The 13,135-nt window shown below is 37.0% G+C and overlaps 2 protein-coding genes across 2 annotated transcripts in view; one reads left to right on the top strand and one right to left on the bottom strand.

The window, feature by feature from the left end:
- Positions 1,496 to 4,870, top strand: LOC18774194 (beta-glucosidase BoGH3B). Its single transcript, XM_007208664.2, has 8 exons — positions 1,496 to 1,941; positions 2,215 to 2,305; positions 2,460 to 2,605; positions 2,719 to 2,962; positions 3,165 to 3,269; positions 3,367 to 3,549; positions 3,669 to 3,873; positions 4,049 to 4,870. The coding sequence occupies exons 1-8, from the start codon at positions 1,496 to 1,498 to the stop codon at positions 4,534 to 4,536; spliced, it is 1,908 nt and encodes a 635-aa protein (XP_007208726.2). The 3' UTR covers positions 4,537 to 4,870.
- The window catches only part of LOC18774440 (structural maintenance of chromosomes protein 3), a 17,284-nt gene continuing 10,198 nt past the window's right edge, over positions 6,050 to 13,135 (bottom strand). Inside the window, exons 16-30 of the mRNA XM_007208669.2 lie at positions 11,961 to 12,097; positions 11,619 to 11,820; positions 10,741 to 10,828; positions 10,492 to 10,641; positions 10,192 to 10,343; positions 9,928 to 10,119; positions 9,647 to 9,830; positions 9,489 to 9,559; positions 9,267 to 9,418; positions 8,688 to 8,856; positions 8,444 to 8,590; positions 7,993 to 8,088; positions 7,343 to 7,517; positions 6,578 to 6,770; positions 6,050 to 6,334 (exon numbers count right to left, since the gene is read on the bottom strand). Of these exons, the coding sequence (XP_007208731.2) occupies positions 6,580 to 6,770; positions 7,343 to 7,517; positions 7,993 to 8,088; positions 8,444 to 8,590; positions 8,688 to 8,856; positions 9,267 to 9,418; positions 9,489 to 9,559; positions 9,647 to 9,830; positions 9,928 to 10,119; positions 10,192 to 10,343; positions 10,492 to 10,641; positions 10,741 to 10,828; positions 11,619 to 11,820; positions 11,961 to 12,097 (2,106 nt within the window). The 3' untranslated portion in view covers positions 6,050 to 6,334; positions 6,578 to 6,579. The remainder of the gene's footprint in view (positions 6,335 to 6,577; positions 6,771 to 7,342; positions 7,518 to 7,992; positions 8,089 to 8,443; positions 8,591 to 8,687; positions 8,857 to 9,266; positions 9,419 to 9,488; positions 9,560 to 9,646; positions 9,831 to 9,927; positions 10,120 to 10,191; positions 10,344 to 10,491; positions 10,642 to 10,740; positions 10,829 to 11,618; positions 11,821 to 11,960; positions 12,098 to 13,135) is intronic.

Genomic DNA, 13,135 nt, shown 5'->3' with positions numbered 1-13,135 from the left:
CTGAACGGGTTGTCCGTACGCTTAGCACTCATGTTCACCTTGTCCTCCTCCGCCTCTACCACCTCAAGCGAAAACTCATATCTGCTGAGCCCCGCCATATTTATTAGCATTGGCGCTAAATAAGCAATGAGATTGAGGGCAGTTACTTGTTGGATGAAACCCGCATACCATATATATACACGACCACTCATCAATTCTTAGAAAAATACCCTATTTGCAAAGAGTTGAATACTACAAACAATTAGGTGAAAGTGAGGTGAGGTGCTTACTACGAAGGTTCTATAAAGTCAATGCTACTATTATCCCTTCTATTGAGGGATCTCTCAAATAATTTCTTTGAGGGACACCCTTTAAGGTTCCCAAAGAATTTTTTTCAAGCAAATTGAAAATTATTAATTGGGACCAACAAAATAGACGAACATGGTGCTTCAAGGAATTGCTATAATAACAACCATTATATATAACATTTTCTTGAATATGTGAGAACATGATAAGGACGGTATATATACATACAGGATCTGAGTGTACAAGAGAGCTGATCATACTGTTTTAATAAGAGCAAAGGTTCTTCATCACCCTCTTCCACAAGTTCGGAGAAAACTTATCAAAAGTTGCTAGCAGTTAACACCTTCTATTCATTCATGCTTCCTTTGATCCAGAACAAATGTCCATAACCCATGAGCTGCATCTAGTTCAGATTGCCGTTTTTTGAGTCGGTTATTTAGTATAATATTGACATATTGGTCGTCAACTGCTTTCTTGTTGACAGAGTTTCTTTTATTATAGTTAACGTTCTTTTCGTTGCCCTTTATTTATTTCAAACAACCTCTAATTCTATAAAAATAATTGTGTAAGTAGAAATAGAATGTACTTGCCCACTCCTACGGGGACTGAGGAATGTATGGGAGGACCGCAAGTAGCTCCTTCTTATAAGTAAAGCCTTAAATATTAATATCTTTGCTATTTTGGGTGATTCCACCTATATAGTTTCTTATAAATATACCACCTCATCAGCCAGTGTTACATTTTGTGTAGTTCACGTACTGTTTTACATTAGTTCATCCATTCTGTGAATTCCTTTCTCTAGGCTGATGCTCCCGTGATCAATCGCTTTGTCGTAAGTTTTATTATTTTCAATAAAAAGGAATGTTGTTATTTCCTATAAATTTCTTTTAGAGTTCTGTCAATGCATGAGAAGAAATTGAAGTTGATCTGTTTGAGTGTGTCTAGAAGTTCTAGACTAGAACAGCTTTGTTCATCCTGTATCGGTGTTTGCATGGAGATATTTTACATAGGGTCCTCCATTTGGCCTTAAGTTAGTGAATGGAATTCTCACTGGCAATATTTGATTTAAAGGGAGGATGTGTTTTTCTCCATTTAATAAAACCAGAAATACCTTTCTTCTCCTTCTGTGGTATACCTTAATAAATTTTTTGTTTACATCAGGAAATTCAGTATGTATACTTCTACAGGTTTAAATAGAGAGATTCCAAGGATGATCATAAAGACAAATTCATTTGTTCTCTTAGTGGGACTTGTGTGCCTTTGTTGCTGTGCAGAAGGGACAAAAATAAAAGTAAAAGCACATCACGTGAAATACAAGAACCCTAAAGAGAAAATCAATGTTCGCGTAGAGGACCTTCTAGCCCGGATGACACTAAAAGAAAAGCTTGGTCAGATGGCGCAAGTAGACCGCGGAAATATCACAGCCAAGGTCATGAAGGAGTACAATATAGGCAGTGTACTGAGTGGTGGAGAGAGTGTGCCGCGAACGCAGGCTACTCCGCGGGATTGGATAGACATGATTAACAAGTTTCAGAACTGGTCACTTGCAAGCCGGCTTGGAATCCCTATGATTTATGGCATTGATGCAGTTCATGGCCACAATAACGTTTACAAGGCCACAATGTTCCCACATAATGTTGGACTTGGAGCTACCAGGCAAGTGATTCTTTGATGCATCCACACTCAAAACCAATAGAAGGAAAAAATTAAAAACCTTGATTACAAGAATAATCAGAATGGCTTTGAGTCTAATAAAAGTACTTAACATAACTATCTAAATAACACTAGCTTCTGATCGCTTACTGTTCTATACTTTTGGTATGTTGGAAAGAATTGAATCCTTACCTATGTAAATCCTAACTCATTTTCCCATCCTCCCTTGGCGCTTGTGCTATTAACGTTGTTTCGAATTGTATATGACAATTTCAGGGATCCAGAACTTGTGAAGAGAATTGGTGCTGCGACTGCTCTTGAAGTTAGAGCTACTGGCATTCAGTATTCATTTGCACCATGTGTTTCGGTATGATTTCCATTCATTGAACAATTAATTTAGAGAGAAGTTGCAATGGTTTTCTAGTAATTTAAGCATGGAATGGTCTTTATCCCATTCCCAGACTACTTACTTGAAAGAAAAAAAATAATCTCAGAGCTTCTATGATGTATACAATGAATAGGTCTGCAGAGATCCGAGATGGGGTAGATGTTATGAGAGTTTTAGCGAGGATCCGAATATTGTTAAACAAATGACTGATTTCGTAATCGGATTGCAAGGTGAAATTCCAGCTGGTTCACCAAAGGGCGTTCCTTACGTCGGTGGAACGTAAGTAAAACTTATATGTGTGTTTAGATGATGAACTTTTTGATGTCACAAATGTTTTACTCATTCTTACCTTTCTCCTCTCCGTGAAGTTTTTCTTTATGAAATATATGTAGGGATAAGGTAGCGGGCTCTGCAAAACACTATGTGGGTGACGGCGGCACTACCAAGGGCATCAATGAGAATGACACTGTCATTGATTGGCAAGGATTGTTGAACATTCACATGCCCGGTTATCCCGAAGCCATAGCCAAGGGTGTAGCCACTGTCATGGTGTCCTACTCCAGCTGGAACGGAGTGAAGATGCACGCTAACCATGACCTCGTCACCAAATATCTCAAGGACACCCTTAAGTTTAAGGTACAAAGCAACGGTAAAGTTCATTAAAATTCGAAGAGAACTATGGTTAACAAATTTATGCATCGAATTTTGATCACCAAAATGATGTGGCTATGTTTCATTTATCTAAACTTGTCAAGAACACTCTTCAGTTCAAATTGTTGTCAGACTAAATTGACATGAATGAAGCACTAACTACCATGCTGGTGTTCTTAATTTTCAGGGCATTGTCATCTCTGACTGGCTGGGTGTTGACAAAATAAGCAATCCCCCCTTTACAAATTATTCTAACTCAGTCCTTCTTAGTATTCAAGCTGGTCTAGACATGGTCAGTGGCTCTATATCTTATCAATGCAAAAAACAAAAAAACTAATAAAAAAGAGAGCACTCTTCTGATACTGGAACTGCATTGTAATGTTTTACAGATCATGCTTCCCTACAATTATATAGACTTCGTCAAGTTTCTAACTGAACATGTGAACAACAAACGTATCCCCATGAGTCGTATCGATGATGCAGTTAGGAGAATTCTGTCAGTCAAGTTCATGATGGGTCTGTTTGAAAACCCCATGTCTAGTTATGAATATATTCCCCGGCTTGGATGCCAGGTTTTGATCACTCACACTGGAGCTTCTAAAAAGAATTTTGTGCTTGATTTAGAAAAAAGAAACCAATAATATAATTTTATTGAGGTCCTAAAATGAATGTTGTTCATGATCAAATCCAGGAGCACAGAGATTTGGGAAGGGAAGCTGTAAGGAAGTCACTTGTCCTTTTGAAGAATGGCAAAACACCAACTGCACCATTGCTGCCACTACCTAAAAAGGCCAACAGGATTTTAGTTGCTGGAACTCATGCCAACAATTTGGGCTATCAATGTGGGGGTTGGAGTCTTACTTGGCAGGGAGTTAGTGGCAACAACCACACTGTTGGTATATATATAAACACATCTATATATATCTGCTCTGTGTCTCTAAATTGTGTTCATGGTTCACTCTCTCATTTGTGTAATACAGAAGGATTGAATGATGACTTTTTCGGAGTGTGAATAAAGTTCTCAAATACTAGAGTTTTAAAAAAAAACTCATGATCCTGTTTTTGAAACAGGAACCACCATCCTAGGTGCCATAGCAAGTGCAGTTAACGAGACCACAGAAATTGTCTTCAGTTTAAATCCCGACACAAATTTTGTCAAGGCAAACAAGTTTGATTACGCCGTAGTTGCTGTTGGTGAGCTTCCTTACGCTGAGACAAAAGGGGACAGCGTAAATTTGACAATTGCAGAACCAGGTCCAAGCATTATCACCAACGTATGTGGCGCGGTCAAGTGTGCTGTTATTGTAGTATCCGGGCGTCCAGTTGTGATTGAGCCCTACCTTTCGTCGATGGATGCTCTTGTGGCTGCATGGTTGCCTGGAACTGAAGGCCAAGGAGTGGCTGATGTTCTGTATGGTGATTATGGATTCACTGGAAAGCTTCCTAGGACTTGGTTCAGGAGAGTAGATCAGCTCCCTATGAATTTTGGTGAAAAAAATTATGATCCCCTCTTGCCCTTTGGTTTTGGACTTACAACGCAGCCGGTTAATAAGCGTTAAGCCAAGTCAGGCGAATTAGTAGTGTTATTATATCCTCTCTTTATTGTCTTCTCATTGCATGCCAATAAGCCGGTGGTAATTGGCAGAATGGCTCAGCCATACAATTTTGGAAATTCCTTTCGTTTTGTTTTTTTGGTATTACTTTGTTATTGCTTATTTGCATATCTGGAGTTTTTGCACTCAGGTCTTTCAACTCCCATGATTCCAATATGTCTTGGTTTTTTTTTTTTAATCAAAAGGAAAGAACTTCGTTCAACAGAAAACGAATACAAATAGTAGTGAAAAGGATGCAAAAAATGTGGCATCGTTAAAATTTTGCCTTAAAAAAAACCCCAATGGAGGAAAGTCAAGGAAAGAGAGTGAGAAATAATTTAAAAGAGAGAATCAGAATCAGACACTTCCATCAAATTGCTCATACAAACCTGGAATCAAAATGAGAATCATGATGGTTCCCAATGAATTAAAGCTTACTCAAGTCACTAACGTTTAGGGAATTATATTGAGAGGGAGATGGGTTAATTTGCTTTTATTGCTGGGTGTGGCTATGGCCCAACGGTAACTTCGGTTTACAGTGGTAGAGAGTTTGGCCATATATTGGCCTTGTGATCAACTTAATGAGTTTTTAGCTCTTAACTAAAGCAGTAGGGTGGCACTAGCTACTAACTAAGGCACCTCATAGAGCTCTCTACTACAAACTAGATACTAGATTTTAATGCAGCTTGCCATCTTCCCTGGAGAATGTCGGGGGCTGGTTGGAGCTAGCGGTACATTTCGTCATGAGCATGGAGGTTTTAGGGTAGTGCTATGACTTATCCCTTACCTAGTGATCACTATATATCCTCCGTCTCATCTGTATGGCCTTTGCTTTGCTTTACTTGGACTCTGAATGCAGGTTTTGCCAAGTTGGCGACAGAAGTATTGCTCATGAAGTTATTAAGGGACGAACTGAGCTTCAATAAGCCACATCTCATTGTGGAGGAACACTCATAAGCTGCAAAGATTACGCACACCCTTCATTTTCCCCCTCTGCTAACTCTAACCCTCTTTTCCCTCCTTTAGGAATCGATTGGAGTAGAATGATGAATCTATTTCTTCACCTCGTTGTCAAATCTTGGAGAATAGCAGGAAATATGACATTACAATATATGATTCGATTAAATTCCTGAATAATCAGGACTACTACTTTTTTTTTATCAGAGATTCAAACTTTTTGTTTCACTTGATCATTTACCAACTAGGTCAAAATTAATCAGAGAACAACTTTTATTAATCGTCATTCACTTATATATATATATATATATATATATACACATACATATATATGCTTGCACAAACGTGCTCAAATGAATTTGCATGATTTATTTTGTGCAGCAACGTACATCTGTAATTCAACGTTTCATACGAGTTGGTTGTGCTAGAATCAGGGACAAAAATAAATAGTGTCCAAACACATTTTACCAACTAGGGTTGTTGAAACATCTTGTAAAGCTTTCCAAAGAGAACGCAAACGAAATCAGAAACATCATGTAAACCTGAATTTCCTTTAGATTATATAATATGTACCAACAACAGAATCCAATTTCTCAGGTTCAAAGTGGCATCCATGGTTTACAAGTATTATGTGCCCATGGTTCATACTTAAAGAGTAATGCAATCTTATACAACAAACGGCAAATGGATAACGCTAGTGGTTCAGCATCTACAGCAGCGAAACCTACTTTGTACAAGATCTGACTCTGCTATCAGTGTATAAATTTAACAAAATGCAAATTGATCCATCATTCTTTATCGAGCCTTGCTGGACGGACCCAAAAAAAAAAAAAAAAAAATTTCAGATCCTGAAACAGGTCATATAAGAATAAAATGACAGACCAGCTGCAAGCCTAATTTACTAAGTGCAAACAATTACAAAAGAACTCAAGGGCTTATTTTCTTGTCTATGTTTTTGTTTTTAAAACTCAGGAATTGTAGCATGTACCCAAAATAACCTAATCAACTTCTTGAAATACCAATGAAATGTACATGCAAAACTTGTCCTAACCTTTACTCTGCATTGTGAGACTGGTCATGCTCGATGAAGTCCAATGCATCTTCCTTCAAGACAACGTTGACACGGCTCACCCTGTTTTTATGTTCAACACCATATATTTTGTCAGAAACTTTCACAAGCTCTGGCCGGAATGTTGTGGTTATAAATTGAGTATTTGCCATGTCTGCCAGGCGCCGGATCATATCTATCAACAGGTAATTAAGGAACTCCTATGGCGGTAAAATTTCCAACAGCAAAATATTAAAAAGATATGTAAAGAAGGCACCCATTACCTACATTGAAAAAAATTAGCATTCTGAATATGGAAAAAGCCAAATATCGTCATATGCAAATGAACAAACACCCACAGAAGACGGTCACAAGGCACCGACAGTTAACAGAAACTGTATTTCAAATTAATCCTGTCATCTAGAACTCATACACCAAATATCCAATCAAAATTACATAGAAGTCATATATTTTCTTTTTCAAACAACCCTCATGAATAAATCATAATTATGAAGACACATGCAAGCAAATAGACAAACTTGCTACCCATAAGGCAATAACCATTTATGCAGATTAATCGTTGGAAAAGAGGTTGACAATTACAACTACAAATGGAGACACACATTGGACCAACATGGAGACACTTCTTGGCTGGCATATGAATGCTTCTGTGGCATATATTATACTTGAATGACAGTGAAAAACAATTTAATATTGCGAGAAAGCAACAAAACACAACAAAGAACAAGAAACCGACATAAAGGATACTTCCAACAGCTGTTCGGTATTGAGGATCCAGTGCTGCATCTATTTCATCGAAAAGATAAAAGGGAGCAGGATCACATCGCTGGATGGCAAAGATAAGCGTTAGCGCAACAACAGTTTTCTGACCCCCGGACAACTGCTTCATCGACTGAGTTTCCCCTTGTCCGGTAAAAGAAACCTGCCACAAGGACCCAAAAAAAGGCAATTCAAAAAGCATTTACAACCTTCAACTGAAAACATCATAACATCTATTTTGTAAAATTTGACAGTATTGTAAGGCTGGGTTTAACTTGCAGTCTCACACAAGGAGCACATCATTTTTCTAAGTAAATTATCCAGAATTCAGCTACAAGTTTTGCTTGCCACTTTTTTTATTTTATTTAATAACTCGGGGAGATATTTTACCCCACTTATCCCCAAAGGCACATGTAGACCCTCAAATCCCACTTATAAATTATTAAATTACAAATTCTACTTGCCCATTCTTTTCTTTTCTTTTTTTTCCTTCTAATTTTTGTTTTTTGGATACCTCAGGGAGATCTTTTACCCCACTTTATACCGAGGGCACATCTAAACCCTCAAATCTGAATAGCTGGGACAAACAATAGTGGAGGCATTAGTTTTTAGCAAAGGAAACTGCAGAAAATACGTGCCTTCACTTTTACACCAATATATTTCTCGACTCTTCCCTCTAAATCCGCTTCACGTGGTCCATCCTCATCCTGATCATCATCACCTTGGTGACCATCCTGTGGATACAATACACATATTCAAGTAAAATCATATGAATCTTATCTACGCTTTTAAAATAAAGAACTTTCAAGAAGACGATACCTAGATACTCAATCTAGTTATGTGTCTCCTCTTTTGATGAAAATTAATAGAATGGGAAACGTTTATTATGTTCTTGTTAACGGAAACCAAAAATAATTTTCTAAAAGAACACTTAGATGGGTCTGAGTGTCCAAACATCTCAGGCCACTCATCTAACAGCTATACTAATAATATATTCCTTCAGCAGATACTGAACCAATAAACACAAAGCATCAAGCTAAGTCCACACATCTTATGATTAACTATAAAGAATCCAGTCCAACAATAAACCTTTTTCTTCATCATAACAAGGTAACCATGGCCACCTTGCACAAGTTCTGAGAAAACTTCTCGAAAGTGCCTAGCAACACCTTTAAAAGTACGTTCTATTGATTCATCCTTCCTTTGATCCAAAACCTGTATAAGTTCTCCAATTTTCTGCAAAATTCGAAGAAGTCATGTCAAAATAACCAAATCTTAGCCAACCATTTAATGAAAACACCAACTCAATACAACATATCTCACAGCTTGATACCTCATCACCTGCATCCAGCTCGGCTTGCCTTTTCTGGAGTTCTTCTCGTTGTTCTGTAAAATTTACATATTGATCAAGTGCTTTCTTGTTGACATGACTAAATTGTTGCAGCTGCTCATTGCATCTGTGCAGCATTTTATGCAATTCTTTGATACTCCTTCGCTTATACCTACCATTTCCAGTAGAAGAGAACAAATAAACACCAACCTACCCGACTGTTACATCTTGACTTAAGAAGGAAAAAAGAAAATACAAAAAGAACCTAGCCAACAGCATGCATCAATGATGAACTTTCATAATAGAGGTTGAGTTACAGATTAATAGCCCAAAGGATCCAAACATAACGGCTCTGGCTCAAGTAACAGGTGGGGTGGAAATAGTTTTTTAGGTTCAAATCTTGGCAGAAGTGGTAAAAAAAATCTAAGGGGTGCAAATGGTATCAACAAATAACAAAACCACAAAATACCCAAATAGATTTATGAGAATTTGGAGACCTGAACAAATTCCAGATAGTGTGTGCATAAAATATTAATATTAATTATTAGGTAAAATAATTCAAAGTACGGACAGATGCAATACGTTTCAAAAGCATCTGAAGACAATGGGCCCAATTCCCTGATTTTCTTCGAGTATTCTTCTTGTTTAGCAAGAAACATATTTCTTTTACTCAAAAGTTGCTCTAGCTCTTTGGCTTCATCCTGAAGAGTCCTCTCATAGTTGTCTTCCAAATTCTGCGTTCACAAGTGATCGTCTTAGCAGCAGCAACATGCATTTAGAATCTAACAATATAATCACTTTTACCTTTAACTTAGTCTTTTCATCTTTGATTCTCCTGAGTTGCTTTGACTGGCCATCTATGCTTTCGGAAACTCCTGATGAACAAAACTGTATTAAAAAAACAGGAGCAAAACTTAAAACTTCAAAACTGGAAATTCAAAACAGCAGGTCAACGCCCTCACTTCTGAGCTGCTCTGTTAAATCTTCAACCAACAATCTAGCATCATTCAGTTCCTGACTCTTAATTTCAGCTTCACCATGCAAATTGTCAGTCTCCATGGTAGAGATTATGGCCTCTAGTTCTTGCTTACGCCTCTTAAGGTTTGTGGTTAAATTAGTCTCGAGCTCTGCCTTTCTTGACTCAGTCTATGAGATGCAAATGAAGAGAGTAGAATAAAATATTCAGATCAGAATAGAGATACAGTGGAATACTCTAAAAATCAATTAACTATATTTCACTAACCTCAATACGATCTGTCTTGCATAAAATAAGCTTCTCTTTAAGATCTGCTATTTCAGGGTTTAATCTTGAGAGAAGATCCTTCTCCACTGGAGTTAAATGATCAATGAGATCTGTGCCCATTTCAGCCCTCTTCATGGCCATACTGGCTCTAAGCTGATCAATTTGACTCCGCACATCAGCAAGTGATTTTTCCTACAATCAAGAGAGAAGAATATAAGCTCCCCTAGGCACCGCAGGTGATGTCATCTCAAATATCAAAATTACCTTATTCCCAAGAGCTTTAGAAATCAAAATTTTCTGCTTATCAGCATTGGCAATGTCCTGCTTAAGCTGTTCTAGTTCTGATTTGTCGTGGGCCCGCTTAGCATCAATTTTCTGCTGTTCAGTTACGAGATCTGTAATTTTCTGGTCTATCTGTGAGGTAAATTTAGTAAAAACAAGGACTTCTTTTTGTAGGAAACATAAAGATTAGATTACTAAGAAAGAAATGAGAAGTAAATTAGAAGGCTAGAATGGAAAAATTTACTGCTTTGCATAATATTAAATCATTTTTCAAAAGGATATCTTGAAGCATAAATCTAATTTTCTCCAGTTCTTCTTCCTTCATGTTGACAGATTTTGTGTTCTGTATGATTGTACACATAAACTTCAATTTTGAACGTCTATGGTCATAAAACCCTCCTGTCATACCACCCTTCTTGCTGACCTGATCACCTGTTAGAGAATAAGTGGTGATTTGTCAAGATTTAGAACTAATAATTACAATATTGTGCAACAGATAATGCAGAGAGAATCTGTAGCTCTATCTTAAACCTTCCAAAGTAATGCAGTCTAGACCATCAGTACGAGCAACCTTTGTAGCCACATCCAGGTCTCGACAAACAACTGTTCTTGCAAATACCTAAGAGAGATAAGAACATATTATGATGAAAGGTCATTCTTAACATTGTTAGAAGTATTACCACTAATTGTAACATTGAAACGGACATATAGTAAGCCATCACGCCTAGCATAATCTTAAGGTGAACCCACTTCAGAAGGTATTCAAATCCAACTTTAAACCTTTTATCTATGTAAAGCATGATACTGATTCACCAAAAGTGAGACCACATTCCACAAATCTAGGTTCAATGTAGAAAGCATAAAAACAAGAGCAATTACCACTAACTGTTTTGTGGTTAAATATCTAGGTTTCACATTGAATATCTGACTTTCCTTGTACATGAACCCAAACAAGTCAATAAATATAAGTCATTTCATATGTCTAAATCCCAAGTTTATTTTCTCCACCCAAATGCACCAGTACTGTTATGCGGTTAAATAATTACACGCTTTTTGTCGTCTCTTTTAATGGTTCAGTGTCAGAAATATAGGTAGCAGAGGTAGTTACTTAGAGTTCATAGATACACTACATTTTAAAATGTATAATAGGTTCCTTTTGGCCCCCTTTTGTTGAGTAGCACAGCTGTTTTACTAGATTAAAAATATACTAAACAAAAGAGGAACAACACAATAAACAACAAAGATCCACCCTTGAAGCAGAAATTGCAAAATTTGTGGTTCTGCAACCAAGGATTTAACCACATAACTTCTAACAAACACACATCTCAACTACCAAAATGATATCACCAACCAGACGTGGACAGAACACTAACCAATGATTTTACAAGATAATTCAGGTCGAAGCTAACCTGGGCAAATGCTGGGTTATAGTTTGGAGCAAACTTTAACTTCTTTAACAGAGGAACCACATCTGAATTCTGTGGATAAATTACCCGTGGAGCCTTCACCCTATTTAAGGGGATAAACGTAACTCGTCCACCCTTCAATGAATTAAGGTGCCTAATTATCTGTGTTGATATTTCATCATTTTCAACCACAACGTGAAACAAGCTGTTCAGAAAGAACAGAAATCAATAAGAGAACAACTGGAAGGCAACAAGGAAGGCAATAGCTAACAGATCATAACACTATTCAGTAATATGGCAACAGCTAAGAGAATGGGGATAGAATGCTTATGAAACTTTGAGCACCTGTTCCCAGCAGTTACTTCAACAGCAGTAAAAAACTTTTCATCGCAATCAAGCAACTCAATAATTGGGCCAAATACCCCAGGAATTTTATACTCTCTGCAAATCTTACGAACAGAATTTAGCCCTCTCCTGACATCCTGAAAGTATTACACACAATGTCAGAAGGGAAAAGTGAAATGTTAGATATAGTACTTCATCCAACTATTTATATAGTGAAAAAAGATAAGAAGAAGCTCTCATAATTTCAAGATGCACCAATAAAAGGATATAATCATGATGTAATACACAATCACAACACAAAGAACAAAACAAGTTGAATCATAAAGCAGATCAACATTCTTTTGGCACTGTTTAACATAGAAAAACAACTCAAGATTCTTTTCTGCACTTTCACACAAAATAAACTTTAAGCATGAAGATAACTAAATCTCATGGATCCATGAGGTTCAGAAACAGTTCTGCATCATATCCCAATTTTAACTATAATGAGGGTCAGCTAGGAATATTGATGCTATAATAATTAGACTATGTATTATGTTCGCAACTTCATCCAGGAACCAAAATAGTTTTTCGTAAGTCAAGAGTAAATATTTACTTTTCCAATTAATCCCATGGTTGACCCCGATGTGATTTTTTCTACTCGTTTATATTATTCATTATTTTATGCATTCTTGTCTAATAGCACCACTTCAATAGTCTCAAGCTGTAATTAAGATAATGAGGAGGAGGTAAACGGGGAAGAATGACATTCTTCACATCATTATAGACTTCACTCTAAACACACATTGTAATTTCCTTTTCATTAATAGAATTTTGTTTGCTCTCGGAAGAAATCATGTCTAGCACAGTGGATGATGTGGGAATTTCTCAATGTAAAGGCATGTTGCCTTGCCCCTTAGCTTAGGAACTATACTGCCTCTTTGACTCATTTTATTCAACACCTTTGCTCCCATCCCTTAAGGAAAACTCAAAAAGATATGGAGAAAAAAATTGCTTAGTGGGATTTGGAATGAGACTTCTGTTGTCTTGTGATCCCCCAGAAGATGATATGAAAATATCCTAGTTAGAAGATAATTTTTTGAAGGGAGTATGTGTAATCATCTATCGGCGCTTTGTACTCTGTTATTCATTGAACTTTCATACACCCTGCATATGTATTTTACGGTATACGTTGA

The sequence above is a fragment of the Prunus persica genome, chromosome G6 (genome assembly GCF_000346465.2).
Source record: "Prunus persica cultivar Lovell chromosome G6, Prunus_persica_NCBIv2, whole genome shotgun sequence".
In the NCBI taxonomy this organism is placed as follows: Eukaryota; Viridiplantae; Streptophyta; class Magnoliopsida; order Rosales; family Rosaceae; genus Prunus; species Prunus persica.
This window is presented reverse-complemented; position numbering and strand designations above follow the sequence as displayed.